The sequence below is a fragment of the Scyliorhinus canicula genome, chromosome 2, assembly GCF_902713615.1.
Source record: "Scyliorhinus canicula chromosome 2, sScyCan1.1, whole genome shotgun sequence".
NCBI lineage: Eukaryota > Metazoa > Chordata > Chondrichthyes > Carcharhiniformes > Scyliorhinidae > Scyliorhinus > Scyliorhinus canicula.
The window spans coordinates 15,484,552-15,502,041 of record NC_052147.1 but is presented as its reverse complement, the minus strand read 5'-3'; the positions used below and the strand labels follow the sequence as shown (position 1 = coordinate 15,502,041).

At 43.1% G+C, this 17,490-nt stretch overlaps 1 protein-coding gene across 1 annotated transcript in view; it reads right to left on the bottom strand.

The window, feature by feature from the left end:
- Window positions 1-956: 956 nt before the first annotated feature.
- lin52 (lin-52 DREAM MuvB core complex component) overlaps window positions 957-17,490 on the bottom strand; it is a 66,949-nt gene continuing 50,415 nt past the window's right edge. Inside the window, exon 5 of the mRNA XM_038774134.1 lies at window positions 957-3,226. Within this exon, the coding sequence (XP_038630062.1) occupies window positions 3,165-3,226 (62 nt within the window). The 3' untranslated portion in view covers window positions 957-3,164. The remainder of the gene's footprint in view (window positions 3,227-17,490) is intronic.

Here is a 17,490-nt window from a genome sequence, read left to right as displayed (position 1 = left end):
CCCATTATTACTTCACCAGTATCTTCCTCTAAAGGGTCAACATTTACTTTAGCTATTCTCTTCCTCTTTATATACTTATAGGAGCTCTTGGTATCAGTATTTATGTTTTCTGCTAGTTTCCTTTCGTAGTTGATCTTGACTTTTTGATTCTATTCATAGTAGGTTTCTTTGTTTTTAAATTTAGAGTACCCAATTATTTTTTTCCAATTAAGGGGCAATTTAAAGAGGCCAATCCACCTATCCTGCACATTATTTTGGGTTGTGGGGGTAAGACCCACGCAGACACAGGCAAACTCCATGCAGACAGTGGCCCGGAGCCAGGATCAAACCCGGGTGCTCAGCACAATGAGGCATCACCGTGTAACCCGGCTAGATTTTAACTAAAGCAAAACTATTTTTCTTGATCATATTATTTTCCTTTCTGTCTCACCTCTTCTCTCTTTTAACCCACTGTCTTCCTTTTCCTCTCTTTATTTCCCTCGGTCTCTGCCTGCTCTATTTTGTTCATTGTATTTCATTGGTTAAAGAAGTTGACCATTGGGCACAACATTCATGAGATTCCCAATGTGATGTTGACATCGGCATTATCAATTTGCACATTCAGTATTTTGTGGCGCAAACAGAAAGCAATCTGAAGGGTGAGAAAAAACAGCCTAGTTCAATTCGCTTTATGCAAGGTACTCTACTGCAGCTATTTCGTGACCATTACATTTGTAATTAAGGTTAGCAAATTCACTGCTCCAGCAGATCTGTTTTCAATGCCTTTCACTGATTCTCTTCCACTATTTTTTGCCTTTCGCTCCTCCTCCTTCTGTAGAAACTCATACATTTCCCCAGATACTGGCAACCCTTGTCACCTTGACCACACGGCGATTGTGAGCTCTTTGTTAGGACATAAAAGAGAAGTAAATACATGTCAAATGCATATATTTCTAATGTATGCAGTCCTTGAGAAGTTTTTTTAAAATAATGAATGTTTATTAATTCAAAAATAAAATATATAGTAGAAACATTCCACTCATTTGTGCACAATACATGAAAGTAGGTCCAGTTTCATATTCTAAAAATATCTGGAAAACTAAGCTCAAGACTAATACATGGAACATCAATGGTCTGTTAAACATCATGTAACGGAGTGGAAGGAGGCTTCAATGATTCATACAATCCAGACAAAATGTCTAACCCTTCACAAGTAATCACTTAAGACCCAAGCTCCTAGTGTTTGAGATGGCCTCTAGACTAGGCCACTACACAGTTTCCAGTAATTATGTCTATCTAATCCTTTGACTTTATCCCAGACTGTAGTCCTAAAATCAGATTTCAGCTCAGCCTTGTTCATCATGTACCAGGGTGCAACATTAAAGGGTGGTCTCCATTATACCTGATGCCTGCGCTGAACGAACCCAAATAATGTGTTGATGAGATTGGGCTGACTGAGCAGGATTGTGTGCAATGTTTGAAATACAATGTGAAAAGCTACACTCTGTGCATGTCCCTCCCCTCCACACAAAGTGACACAATTTCAGTTCTGTGACATTACGTTCAAGTATGCCACTTAGCCAATCTTCATGTTCTCCACCTAAAATATGACATCTTGGATAAAAATTTGGTTTTAAATATATTTGTTTTCTTAATGCCAGTCCCCTCCCAAAATTCAGTCGTTCATCGACGCAGTTTGCAAACCACCTGAGTTGTACCTCTTGCAGGTCAATCACAGAACTTTTGTAGCCAGGAAGAAGTTGGATGTGGCCCAGGGAAAGGGAGAATAGGGTCAAGTAAAGTATTTCTTCCAGAGTCCCTGTCCTAATTAGTGTCCTAATGTTTCCTTGTAATACCAAAAGGATAAAAATCAGTGGAATATTCAGTTATTTCCTTGCAAAGTACACATAAATCATTAATTTAATCAATAATGCTTAACCCATTGTTGAATCACACCAAAATGCATTCTTGGATATCATTACAGCTTCAGAATACTTCACATCTTTCTTCTCAAGATCAAAATGATTTCTGTTTGGCAATGGCACTTTTTAAATTCCTTTGCAAATAAGCTGGCATGTTATTTGCTTTCTTTAGCACAAAATATCCACATTTTATTTGGTTGGTAGTCACAGTTCTGGAACATTTATGTGGGAGATGTAACTTAATGCCAGCACAAGTTTTTCTTTGAACATTTTAATCTAAACATTTCTCTCTTGACCTATCGCTCCTTCGGGCACCACACAATCATTTCACCATAGCCTTTATATATTTGATCACTGTTTATATGATAACACATACACAGCAATGTGTTAAAAGGCAAAAATACAGTAAAGGCATGAGATGGCCTCACAAAGCTTTAACAGAGAATTTTGAAAGGTCTATCAACATCACCTCAAACTACAAATGTTGTTACATCTTACAAATATGCTCTCGTTGCATTATTCTGTAAAATATACTCGGGTGCGGCTTATGGAGAACAGTTTTATTCTATATCCCAGGTATTGTTTTGTTGCAATGCTCTCCCCATCAGGTACACTATTATTTGCTACCCAAACATGGACATGCACTGAAAAAATAACATATTTTGAACTAAAGTGCTATTGTTGTGCATAACCTCAACTACAATGTCAGGACTTATTTTACTGCATGTTAAAAGGGAATAGCAGATCCAAAACAAACTATGGGAAATGCATCTAGATTAATACACCGCTATATAATGATATCATTAATTTTTAAATATAAATTTAGAGTACTCAATTATTTTTTTCCAATTAAGGGGCAATCCACCTTGCCTGCACATCTTTGGGTTGTGGGGGCGAAACCCACGCAAACACGGGGAGAATGACTCCACACGGACAGTGACCCAGAGCCAGGATCGAACCTGGGACCGTGGCGCCGTGATAATGATATCATTAATTGACATGCATGAAAAACAAACTAAACTCTGTCCCTTTTACACCAATCAAATATCAACTGTAGCCTGTCTCCATTTAAAAACAATCTGCCTTGTGGCTAAAAGGTAAGTTATCCATAAAATAGAATCTTGTGTTGCTCTATTACATAGATTGTTTATACAGATGATATGTGGAGAATTAGCCGAGGAAGGCATCTGTAGATCTGCAATGGACATTTAACTGTCTCTGATCAAGTGCTGGGTCTTCTTGCAAAAGCAAGTGGTTGGAATTTCACAGTTGCTTCTTGGGCCGCTCCAAAATGTTTAAAAATTTCCCTCTGGTCATTTCTCGTGCTGAAAAATAAAATATTTGAAAGAATGTAAGAACACATGGTATAATAATAAAAAGGATTTTGCCATCAATTCCACTCCTCCTAGGAAAGGGTCTGGGGTACTGAATTCAGTACCATCATGACAAAGTGTGAAAGTGAGTTAGATCAATCTAATGTCCACAGCTGGATCATAGAGCCTGAACTATTGCGACCACATGCACCAAGTTCTGATTTTTTTTCCCCAACTAAGGGGTAATTTAGCCTGGCCAATCCATCTACCCTGAATATCTTTTGGGTTGTGGGGGTGAGACCCACTCAGACACAGGGAAAATGTGCAAACTCCACAAGGACAGTGACCTGGAGCCGAGATCGAACCCGGGTCCTGAGCACCGTGAGGCAGCAGTGCTAACCACTGCGCCACCATGCCACCTCAAACACACCAAATTCTGATGGACGTAGCTGCAACATGGATTATCATGAGGAGGTTGACTTCATCCTCAAGAGCCTCCTTTTACAGACATGCCTGTGACAGGAGTGACCACCATCATTGTATCGTGTGACATTATTGGGATACACGAAGGACACAATTAGCAGCTTACAACAGCAGTGCTGAGGTTCCTCAGGAAAGTGTCCTTGGCCCAATTATCCTTAACGACTTCCTTCTATTATAAGATGAGGAAAATGATAATCTCCAAAAGAAAAAGCCCAGCAACCTTCTGATAATCAATGGCACCACCACCAAGTCCCTTAGCATCAATGTCTAGTAAGTCACCACTGAACCGTTTAACAATGATGCACTATGATTGCAGTATATGTTATCCACAATTGTACTACATCAACTCAACAAGGTTATTTTGACAGTACCTGCCCTATTCCACCATAAAGGATAAGATTCGCAATGTCATGGGAATACCAGTGGCTGTAAGCTCCCCTCCAAATTGCATACAATTCCAACTTTAGGATATATTACCATAGCGGAGTAGTAATCCTGAAATTTCCTACCGGTCACCATAAGCACAAGATCTGCAGCTGTTCATGAGGAAGTTTACCATCACCTCCTGACTATAACTAGGGTTAGAAAATAAAAATGTGGCTTTGTGGGCACTGCCTATATCCAAAGAACAAAAAGATATTGGCCAGAATTTTCCGGCTGTTCTCCCTGATGGGATCTTCCGGTCCCACTGACAGCCAACCCCCACTGCGGGTTTCCAGAAGATTCCGCTGCCGGCCAAGGGCAGCCACTTCTGCCGCCAATACATAATCTGAATTGCAGGAGGTCTCCATAAATGAATCCCCAAATTCGAAGAGGAGTCGTTGCAAATAACGGGCAAGATCTCCAAATGCAGAAAATTCAACCCTCTCCCTGTCACATAAATGTCTTGCGGAGAAGCCAAAGATGCTCCTTCCAGGGCAGCATGGTGGCACAGTGGTTAGCATTGCTGCCTCACGACGCCGAGGTCCCAGGGTCGATCCCGGCTCTGGGTCACTGTCCGTGCGGAGTTTGTCCATTCTCCCCGTGTTTGCATGGGTTTCGCCCCCACAATCCAAAAAGATGTGCAGGGTAGGTAGATTGGCCACGCTAAATTGCCCCTTAATTGGAAAAAATGAATTGGGTACTCAAAATATTTTTTTAAAAGATGCTCCTTCCCCAATCCAGCAATTATATATTGGGACTCCAATACTTTCTGACATTCAACTGCACTAGTAGCAACCTAGAAATACAGGCTGTGGATTTCCACTTCTGTGTTCATCTCCCCATTAATATGAATGAGACGATAATCACACCTGATGCTACAATCAATCATTGAATTGTACAGCACTGAAGGGGGCCATTCGGTCCATTGTGCCTCTTTGCTAGCTCCTTGAAAGAGCTTACTCCCACTTCCCTGCTATATATTGAATCAAAGAATCTTACAGCACAGGAAAATCCCAAAAGTGTACTTTTCCTGCACAAATCCCAGGAATGCTAACTCCTCTCCCCCCCCCCCGAAGGCATCCAAAAAAGAATCTCAATGCTATTATTATTAGTCCATCAATGGTTTCATCGTCTGTTCTCGTATCAGTCTGAGCTATTTTACTCCTTTCTCATGCTTAACAGCATCTATCGCACTACAATTAGAAAAAAAACCAATAAAACAAAAGCCCGTACACAACCGAGCGGGGGAGCTTCAGTGGATCTCCAAATACATTTCACAGCATTGGCTGTGAAAAGTGCAAAGGTGTTCCATTCAACAGCATTGATCATCTCAAGAAGCGAGAAAATTAATCAAATATGTTTCCTGGGGGGGGGGGGGGGGGAGAACAGAAATGTTAACTTACCTCATTGAAGTTACAATAAAATTAGTGATTTCATTGCAGACTTAATATTTCTCCAGTTTAGGCCTGGTTTCATATGCCTGTATAATAATCTGAAATTAGGGGTTATTGACAGGCAGCTTTCAAGTGCCCAGTACTGAGATGAAAAGGTCAGCTTGTTTTTCAATCAGCTGTCAAGGTTTAGTCAATATTCCGACTCCTGCCACTGGCACCTGTCAACAAACATGGAGGGGACAGTGTTGTATCTATCAATAACTGACAACACCAATTACATTGCTGTGGAGTTTCCTCAATGTGTAGAACAGCCTGAGCTCCAAGGTGGCTTTTGCAACCACCAAATCTATTAGCAGCCTGACACTTTCAAGGCAATAATTGTGAATAAATAATAGGTTAATGGGAGCACGATGCCAGCTGAAAACACGCCAAGGCTTTGGATGACAGAAGAAGCCACAGTTGGTGAAATTTGAGCAACCTATTGTCATTAACTCAACCTTCATCCTAAATGCAATTCCAATATCTTCTTGTGCAATAAATTTTCAATATCGGGTACATGGCATGGTGGTCACAGTACTAGGTTTGCAACCGACGTTATGGCATTGTAATTTGTGGGCTGGTACCATAGGAATGATAATCACAAAACCCGTCAGATCTTTGCAAAAGCTCATCTGGCTTACCAATGTCTTTTCTGCCTACCAACACTGAACTACAATTGAATTTAATCCCACACTACCTGATGGAATTGTAATGTCTCAGAAGCCCCATAGTCATTTGTAAAAACTATTATCATTCACACACACATTCGAGGTGGCAACCTGCCACTGCTTTCTCCGGGAAATTAGGAATCGGCAACAAATATTAGTCTTGCCAACATCATCCACAACAAAGGAAGAGAAAATTACATTGAATTTTGTTTTGTAGTTGTAATCAGGTAAATAGGCACAGCCAGTCATTTATTCTACCCTATATTCCATTCACGTAAAACCAGAATGGACAGGTATATGGTTAGAGTGCACATTTTATAATAATAATCTTTATTATTGTCACAAGTAGGCTTACATTAACACTGCAATGAAGTTACTGTGAAAATCCCTGAGTCGCCACATTCCGACGCTTGTTTGGGTACATTGAGGGAGAATTCAGAATGCACAATTCACCTAACAAGCACATTTTTCGAGACTTGTGGGAGGAATCCGGAGCACCCGGAGGAAACACACGCAGACACAGGGAGAACGTGCAGACTCCGCACAGACAGTGATCCAAGACGGAATCAAACCGGAACCCTGGCGCGGTGAAGCAACAGTGCTAACCACTGCGCTACCTCTTTTTACATGTAGATCAGCATTTCATGCACCAAGAAAGCACAACAGCGCCTATACTTCCTCAGGAAACTAAGGAAATTCGACATGTCCACATCACATTGACGTTTACCAATTTCTACAGATGCACCATAGAGAGCATCCTATCTGGCTGCATCACAGCTTGGTATGGCACCTGCTCGGCCCAAGACCGCAAGAAACTTCAGAGTCGTGAACACAGCCCAGTTCATAATGTGAACCCACCTCCCATCCATTGACTCTGTCTACACCTCTCACCTTGGTAAAGCGAGCAGCACGATCGAAGACCCCTCCCACCCAGGTTATCCTTGCTTCCAACTGCTTTATCGGGCAGGAGGTACAAAAGTCTGAGAACACGCACTAACAGATTCAAAAACAGCTTCTTCCCCACTGTTACCAGACTCCTAAGCGACCCTCTTATGGACTAAACTGATCTCTACACACATCTTCTCTACAGAGTAGTACTACACGCCATATGCTCATCCAATGCTTGTGTCTACGTATTTACATGTATGTCAAGTTTTTTCATGTACGGGACGATCTTTCTGGACTGTACGCAGAACAATACATTTCACTGTGCCTCGGTACATGTGACAATAAATCAAATCCAAATCCATTTTAATCTTCATTTATTTGCTCTCTGTACCCCAACACATCAAATTCAAAACGCTTGAATTAGTTTCTAAATCCCTACTTAACAAATAACCTCCCCCCCCCCCCCCCAATCTCTGCAACCATCTTGAGCCCATTATTTCTGCCCATGCAATGTGATCCTCCGACTCCTGCCTGGTGTGTATCACTTATGTTCCAGTTCAGTAAGAGAGTTTTCAATCAACCCACTGGAACTCTTTCCCCAAAGATCTGTCTTACTACTTTTCTTTTTGCCTTTAAAAGCCTCCTTAAAAGCCATTATAATGGATGCAATTAACTTTGCCAATTCCTCCACTACTATTTGTTCCATTCTCTCTGATGTGATGTGATCTGGGACACTTAATTATGTTATAGATGTCACACAAATGCAAGTTGTATTGTACCATCCTGTTCCCACAGAAGAAAATATTTCATTGAAAAGTAATAATCGTTGTTATACATCATGGAGGATAGACTTTAGCTGTCAATACACTGCTCTAATTTATTCAAGATGTTCCCATTGCATTATAAATGGAGGCAGCAGTGTTGAGTACTGACAGAAAGTTAGGTTTTATTTTACATATTAAACAGTGAGCTTGAACAGAAACAAAATCATAGAGATTTATTCAGCATTTACACCTCAGACACAATTGCTGAAAACTTCCTTGGGTCACTGAACAACTGGGCCATACACAAGTCTGCTGTAACGTTGGCAGAAACGTCAGGTCAAACGACTGGGCAGCACGGTGGCATAGTGGTTAGCACAATTGCTTCGCAGCTCCAGGGTCCCAGGTTCGATTCCCGGCTTGGGTCACTGTCTGTGCGGAATCTGCACGTACTCCCGTGTGTGCGTGGGTTTCCCCCGGGTGCTCCGGTTTCCTCCCACAGTCTAATGATGTGCAGGTTAGGTTGATTGGCCATGCTAAATTGCCCTTAGTGTTGGGTGGGGTAAATGGGTTATGTGGATAGGGTGGAGGTGTGGGCTTGGGTAGGGGGCTCTTTCCAAGAGCCAGTGCAGACTCGATGGGCCGAATGACCTCCTTCGGCACTGTAAATTCTATGACTACAATATCATAAAATTGAGATTAGTTATGGCAATGGACGAGGAGAACTCTAGCGTAAAAGTGCTTGATTGGAGAAGGTTGAAAACAGACCCGTCCCAGGAAGATTGGAAGGCAAAGGTATAATGGGTCAATGGGCTGCCTTTAAAGAGGTGACGGTTTGGGTACAGTGGAGGTACATCCTCATGAGAAGCAAATGTAGGGCAAACAAAACCAGAGCTCACTGGATGACAATTTCACTTTCGTCTGCTGTGTATTTCTAAACCATTTTGTTTTAGCTAACCTGCAGAAACTTACTGGTGAGGCTGACACATGACACATACGAAGTTACTAGTCAGGTTTTGGAATCACAGCACTAATTAAAGTTAATACTCTCAGAAAAAGAAAGGAATTGAAAATGTTTTTAAGAATAAGAAGTGAAAAAGGACTTAACCATTGCTTGCCATCATAGTGCTTCAGAATATCATAGCAATGGAAGCCATTGATATTATCGTGCCACCAGCCACGACTACATTTAATGATCAGTATTCACTCACGCAATGTTTTTTTTAAATAGCATTATGCACTCCTTTAGTTCCCTAATAGCAAAATACGTCTATGTCAGATCAGAATTTGATAGAAAGAAAAACAGGATTACTTCTGCAGTAACCTAAATTGATTTTATCATCTGAATCCTGAGATTAGATTGCAGCCTTGATCTAACTTAAATTAACTGGCTGGTATTTGTTTTTAAATAGTAATTTTGAATGGGAGCTTTGATTTCATTTTCAAGTTGCACTCTAGTCTTTTTGTTTACTAGTGACAGTGTAGATTATTTAACTTAATACATTATGTTCACAAAACAAAGCATTAAATGTCTTCCCAACATGAACAAAAGGGTGTCAGTTGTTTAATATACGGCGAGTTGTCAGTCAGTCCATAAATATGATACAGTATTCAAGACTGGAGGACCTCTGTTGTTTGTAGTGGGTGTTTTTTGGTAATGACACATTTTGCCCATGTGTATAAAAAACAAGTGCAATAACCAACATATTTTTAAAAAGGCAGCAAGTCTCTAATTAACCAGTGCCGCTTGTAATTGTTGGCACTTGCATCCAAATTCTCATCAGGAAGGTAATTGCACTTTAATGAGGTTTGTACAAATGATTGAACTTGTTTGAGGACCCAGCTTTGCCTGAAATTAACAATGTTTAAATTGTTAAGTACAGGGTAAGTACTTAGAGAACTGCCTGAAATAGTCCACGTGCTTAATAATATTATAGGCTGAGCCTTTCTACTTGTCTCCTTTGGCCTTAATGCCATTTCCCCTTCCCAGCAGGCTACCCTGAGAAAAGTGGGTGATGTAAGTGGAGAGGGTTGCATTTAAAACAGAGACAGTAAGTATAACTTCAATCAGGCATGATTACACCCTTTTTTTTTTAAGATTGGTCCTAGAAAACTAACCTCCCACCTGGGTCAGAAATAGACCATTCATTCTCCAGTTATAATCTGTTTCTAATATTGTAGGTCTGGCAACCTACAAAATCAAACTGTATACATAGCAAATTAAGAAGAGGTCAGAAGGGGGGGGTTTAAACTAACTAACAACATTCATGAAATCCACAAAAATGTATATATTTTTAAAATTGCTTGAAATACTCGGCAGATCGGATAGCAACTATGGCAAGAGTTAATGCATCTGGTCGATTACTTTTCATCAGAGCCTAAATTCACAAACTTATTTCAAATGATTGTCATTGCAAAGACACAAGCAACATTTTAATTCATTAATCAACTGCATAATTGGAAAGAACAGTCAGACCTAAACGTGGATAAACTGATAAGATTTTAACAAACAATAGAATGCCAACTAATTATCCTCTGACCCTGGAGAAACAACGTATTGAATTCTGCAAAGAACAATTCATACAAGATAAGGACAGTCTTGTTACAGGCGAAAAGCAACTCGGCCCAACTTCTCGAAAAGATGTTTCATTATTCAAAAAGGCAAAGTCATAATCTAAATGCTTAGTATTAGTGAATTTTTAGAAGCAGTCATGGGCAAGGGTGAGAGAGGGGAGAAAAAAGGGAAGAGCAAGACAGGAAAGGAGGGTGAAATGGGTAAGTCAGAGAGAGAAGAGAGGAAGGCGAGAAATAGGAGGGGAGAGAGAAGTCATGAGGGTTGGGAAGGAAAGATAGAGCAGAATGAGACATAACTATCTCGGCCTCTGCTACAAATAACATCTCTTGTTGACTAATCAAGATTAATGCCAGCATCTCCAATCCAAAGAAGGCACATCAAATACCATTCGAACTGTAATATACTATATAATGTAGTGGATAACCGCAAACTTTTAAACTAGTATGACTTACAAAATGTTTTCAAAACTAAAAATATAACTGAAAATGATTGATTCCTGATTGCTTAAACTTTGATGTGACTCAGTATTTTATGGCATTAATGTAAATATTTATAGGAGCAATCCCAAGTACATTTATGTGCACACCACCTGCTGTCTATTGTAATAATAGTGCATAAATGGTCAAATCAGGTTTATTATCCTACATTTTAATTGTACTGCGGCTTTTATTTCATATACTGTACTCTGAGCTAATATTTTCATAGTAGTAATGTTGGAATAAACTTGCATTTTCCAGCAGTTATTTTTGTATTACTTTCAAATTAACATCTTGAGGCAGCTTTTAAAAGGACAAAGACATTGTGACGAGTGAACGTGTTAAGAAATAAGATATTTAATTATGATTTAGTTGAGAGGAGCTAAATTGACTAATAGCAATCTAAAAGGCATTATGAATACTTCACCTTGGGGTGTCCATCACTGGGTTAAACATGATGCTAATTGGAAACGGGCTGATTAATAACTCTCTGTCCTGTCTATTCAAATAACACTTAACAAAATAATCAGTGGCGGCTGGCCACCAATTTCCCTAAAAGGAATTAAGCTATCAGAATTAACTGATAGGAAACAAATGAAGATGACCTGTAATTACTAAGCTGGTGAAGTAATTATCATATTACAGAAAATTATTCTTGATGAAAATCTTGTAAAATTGTGCTGCTCTTTCTGTGAGCCTGGTTCACCCAATTTCAGGTCTGTCGCCCATTTATACCCAGGAATTCGTTAGCTGTACAATTCCTTTCTTATCTGGTACCCCCCCAGAGACACTTTTGGGACATTTGCTATATTTATGCAACTATAATTACAGGTGCTAATTGTTAATCAAATTCAAACCTCTATTCTGCTTTGAGATTAATATAAATAAGGGGTGTTTGAGAGGATTTGGTGGGTTAAAACAATCTTGAGTGCATAAGAAGAAATCAGTAATGCAAGCTGGTGCTTGATTTCTTTTGCTGAAGCTTACCATGATGTAGGTGATCTTGTTTCCAACACAGCATTGATTTTATGGTGTATTGAATTTTTTGTTAAAAAGAAAAACAATTTACACTTAATAGCACTACCTACGTGACAAACATCCCAAGGAGCTTTATAGGATTTCAGAGGACACCAAGTAGCAATGGATAGAGAAGTGACGGGAGTTGTATTTTCATTGGAGTTTTTCCATTTTAACAAATAACACAACAAAACCTCAGGATCGGCACAAATGTCTCAACACACATGAATACAGAAAAAGACAGGAGAACAATACAGTTAGTTCCGCTTAATCACTAAACTTGGTGCCTCCATATGTACCAACGGATAAACTGGAGAATGAGGGAGAGGAGGATTAGGCTGTGAAAGCACGGTAAAATGGCGCACATCTTCCCATGTAGCGAGAGCTCGCACAGCCTACAATTCTAGGATAAGATCTTTGCACCATGTTCAGGTTCACACCAGAACACATCTCTCCTAATTCCAGTCATCAATAACATATCATGACTAGGCTGGACCAGTTGAGCCCCAAATCACTGAAGGTGTCAGGGTGGCGAAGGAGTTGCTTGGGTTGATGGAGCATATTGGGGGGGGGGGAATGTGGATCCGTGGAGGTTTGGGCATCCAAGGGCAAAGGAATTTTCTTTCTTTTTGCATTTACACTGAGTGTACTCCAGTATTGACTTTTGGGTTAAGGATAAGACACTGCTCCCAGGGGTGGTTGGTTTGGAATATACGGCGATTGTCATATCAGACCACGCGCTGCACTTTGTGGATCTATGTGTGGAGAAGGAGGTTATCCAGTGACTGCCATGGAGGCTCAGTGTGGCACTGTTGGCGGATAAGGGGGCATGCGGGAGGATTAGGGCAGTCATAGGCACCTATATCGAGATCAATAATAGTAATGAGGTCTCTCAATAATAATGAGGCAGCAGGGTAGCACAGTGGTCAGCACAGTTGCTTCACAGCTCCAGGGTCCCAGGTTTGATTCCCGGCTTGGGTCACTGGCTGTGTGGAGTCTGCACGTTCTCCTCGAGTCTGTGTGGATTTTTTCCGGGTGCTCCGGTTTCCTCCCACAGTCCAAAGATGTGCAGGTTAGGTGAATTAGCCATGATAAATTGCCCTTAGTGTCCAATAAGGTTAGATGGGGGTTATTGGGTTAAGGGGATAGGGTGGAGATGTGGGCTTCAGTGGGGTTCTCTTGCCAAGGGCCGGTGCAGATTCGATGGGCCGAATGGTCTCCTTCTGAATTGTAAATTCTATGATTCTCCCTCCACATTTTGGGAGGTGTTGAAGGTGGCAATTAGGGGAGAGCTAATCTCGATTAAGGCATATAGAAGAGAAGGGAGAGAGGATGGAAAGTCTGAGGTTGGTGGAGGACATTTTGGTAGTGGACCAGCAGAATTTGGCCACCCCAGAGGAGAAGTTGTTGAAGGAGAGGAAGAAGCTCCAGAGGGAGTTTGAACTGTTGTCGATGGGGAAGGCAGTTAAGCCTCTCGTGTTGGGTGTGGGGGCGTTTTATGAACATGGGGAGAAGGCCAGTAGGTTGCTGGCACACCAGCTGAGGCAGCAGGCGGCTTAGAGGAAGATTGGGCAAAAAAAGACCCCAGGGACAGGGTGGTCTCTGACCCATGTCAGGTGAATGGAGTGTTTGAGGCCTTTTATCGGATACTGTACAGGTCGGAGCCCCTGGGGCAGGGGGAAGTAGAGACTTGGACATGAAACAGTTCCTGGATGGTTTGGATTTCCCAGTAGTTGAAGAGGGAAAGTGCAGGGACTGGAGGCCCCACTTGGGCTGAAGGAGGTGATGAGGTGCATTGGTAGCACAGTGGTAAGCACTGTGGCTTCACAGCGCCAAGAACCCGGGTTCAATTCCCGGCTTGGGTCACTGTCTGTGTGGAGTCTGCACGTTCTCCTTGTGTTTGCGTGGGTTTCCTCTGGGTGCTCCGGTTTCCTCCAAGTCCCGAAAGATGTACTTGTTAGGTAACGTGGACATTCTGAATTCTCTCTGTGTACCCGAACAGGCGCCTGAGTGTGGCGATTAGGGGATTTTCACAGTAAATTCATTGCAGTATTAATGTAAGCCTGCTTGTGACAATAAAGATTATTATTATTCAATGCAGTCTCAGAAGGTTCCGAGCCCGGAGAGATTCCCAGCGGAATTTTATAAAAGGTTTGCGACGGAGTTGGGGCCTCATCTAATGGATGATTCTTTAGCCCGGGTGAAACTTCCACCCGCATTGGCACAAGCTTCGATTTTGCTCAATTTGAAAAAGGATAAGGATCCAGAGGAATGTGGTTCTTATCGCCCAATATCTTTGCTAAATGCAGATGTGAAATTGTTGGCTAAAGTGTTGGCAACACGATTGAAGAATTGTGTGTGGGGGGTGATAGCCGAGGACCAGATGGGTTTTGCGAAGCGGTAACAATTGTCGACCAATGTAAGGAGGTTTTTGAGTGTGATGATGATGCCGCCGGTCAGGAAACAGAGGTAATAATTTCCCCGGACGTGGAGAAGGTGTTTGATCGGGTTGAGTGGGAGTATCATTTGGAGGTATTGGGGCGGTTTGGGTGTGGACCGGCGTTTATTGACTGGATTAGGTTGTTGTACAGGGCCCCCAAGGCTAGCGTTCACACTAACAGAAGTTTGGGGTATTTTCGTTTACACTGGGGTACAAGGCAGGGACGTCCAATTTCCCCGTTCGTTTATGACACACACACACTTTGGGGGACAATGTCGAATATTTTAGGGGTAAAGGTAGCCCTGACCCTGTGGGTGATGATATTTAGGGTATCAGAAGACCCGGAGCGCAGGAAGGGAGAGAGATTGTTGGCCGTTGCCTCCCTGATAGCCGGAGGAGTTTGTTAGGGTGGCAGGCTCTGGCGCTGCCAAGGACAGCAGAGTGGTGCATGACCTGTCGGAATTTTTACATTTGGAGAACATAAAATTTGCCATTAGGGTTCGGAGGAGGGGTTCTACTCGAGGTGGGGGCGGTTAATCTCCTTCTTTAAGAGTTGGTAATCATTGTTTTGTTTTATTGTTACAAAATGGGGCATTTGGGGTGGTTTGGTGGGTGGGTTGTTTATAACGAGAATTGTAGAATGCTGGATTAAGTGTTGACGTTTTGCATGTAAAATGAAAATGCCCTGAATAAAAATATTTTAAAAAAGAATAATATTATTTTTTTTAAAAAAGTTTTTTATTTAACACAAATTTGTAACACTTAGAGAGAGAAAAATGGCCCTGTGCAAAGAGCCTTAACATAGTGAAAACGAACAGTGGGAAAGAATAAACATGTTAATGAGGCACTTCCCCTGCCAGCCCATGCCACATGTATTCAACTAAAGTAACGTGGCCCTAACCCCCCCCCGGGCCTCCACTGCCCCCCAAAGCCTGAACTGCCAGGTCAGCCCTGCGCTTGGCCCTAGCCCGCCCCGCCCCACCTCCGACTCTCCCTGGTGCCCCCTGACCTACGCTAGCCACACTGACCCCTGCCCTTGGCGCCTACCTGTCTCCCGTCCCTGCGCTCAGGCCCTCCCCCCACATGCCAGGGACCCATTAACCTAATTGTATCCCACCGTGCCCTTTCAAGTCCCGTAACCAGCCCCTAGCCCATCCCCATATCAGAGGCCCCGATCTCCCACCAAAAGGTACCAAATGCAGGGCCCCTCTCTTCTCCCCCCTCCCGTTGCAATCCCCCCCAAAACACCCTAAATAGTGCGCCCTCCAGCCCCCACTCTCTGTCCAGGCTGAAAACAATCTTGGATAAAACATTACAGTACAGGATAGTTTAACAAGCCGCCGCCACACAAAAGCTCTGAGAGCCCAAAGTCCTTTAGTTCCAGTCCAGCTTCTTCTTTTAATAAAAGTCCACACCTAATCAGAGCAATTTTGGGTTAACAGGCCGCTGCCACTGTACAGCACTGAAAGAACCAAGTGCCCATTAGTTCAAGTCCAGCTTCTTATCTTTAATAAAGGTCCAAACCTGTTCTGGTGTCTCAAAATAGTAGTGGAGTTCCTCAAACGTAACCCAGAGCTTTGCAGGATACAGCATTCCAAACCTCACCTCCTTTTTGTAGAGGGCTGCTTTACCTTGATGAATCCTGCACACCTCTTGGCCAGCTCCGTTCCCAAGTCCTGGTAAATGCGCACCTCGCAGTTCTCCCATCTGCTGCTCCTCTCCGCCTTGGCCCATCGCAGCACACGTTCCCTGTCAGCAAGCCGGTGAAAGCGGACCACCAAGGCCCTCGGTCGGTCGCCCGTCCTGGGCTTCCTTGCAGGGGCTCTATGTGCCCCATCCAACTCCAGGGGTTGAGGGAAGGCCTCCGGTCCCATCAGCGCCTCAAGCATACCCGTCACGTATGAGCCCACATCCGACCCCTCGCAGCCCTCGGGGAGGCCAATGATCCGTAAATTCTGCCTCCTGGCTCTGTTCCCCAGCTCTTCAAGCTGCTCCTGCATCCTCCTCTGATTGGCGTTCAGCTCCTCCACCTCGTGCTCCAGCTCCGTTATCGTGCCCACCTGGCTGGAGAGCTTCGCCTCGATCTCCCTGAGCGTCTTCCCTTGGACCGCCTGTGTCTCAACCATTCGGTCCATCACCGCTCTCATCGGGTCCAGCGTGTCCCTCCTCAGCTCGGCGAAGCAGTTCTTGAAGAACTCCATCTGCTCCTCCCTTGGCCAGTGAGCCTCCGCTCCCCGGTCCCCGCCATGCTTGGCCGCCCGGCCTGGGGTCCCCGCTGCTCCCGCTTCGATCCTTGCCGCTCCACTCGACCACTTCTAGTCCAGCTGCCCATACCCCGGAAAGGAAGCCTCTTCCCTATCGTTTCCTCCACCGATTCAGGCTGCCAGGTCCCAAAAAAGTCCGTTAACAAAGGTCCGTTTGCCCATCGCGGGCGGGAGCGATCCGACCTGCGACCTGCCTCCTCGAGGGCGCCACCGGAAGTCTAGCTTAAAAAGAATATTATGACGGCCCTTTCACAGATACAAGACCTTTTTGTACTTTTGCAGGAACCAGTCAACAATTCTTTTTGGACAGCACGGTGGCGCAGTGGTTAGCATTGCTGCCTCACGGCACCGAGGTCCCAGGTTCGATCCCGGCTCTGGGTCACTGTCTGTGTGGAGTTTGCACATTCTCCCCATATTTGCGTGGATCTCACCCCCACAACCCAAAAGATGTGCAGGCTAGATGGATTGGCCACGCGAAATTGCCCCTTAATGGAAAAAATGAATTGGGTACTCCAAATTTATCAACAAAAAAAAAACAATTCTTTAACCCCAAAATAACAAAGACAGAAACTACAGAAAAGATACATGAGAACACTAGTTCTAAGAGGGTATTTTACATATAATGCAACACATCCCCAAACTTCGGCATAGTACAGAGCGATCATAATTACACACGTTTATACAAAGAGCAGCAAATATTTATACGGTTGGTTCAGAATATAATCAAAGTGGTTAGCGTCTCCCAACACACTAACATGGAGGAAGGAAATAATGAGGTTGTTGGATCAGTTTTAATACCAGGCAAGGAGGTATAAGTTGATTCACAGGAGACATGGGGCTTTACTGGC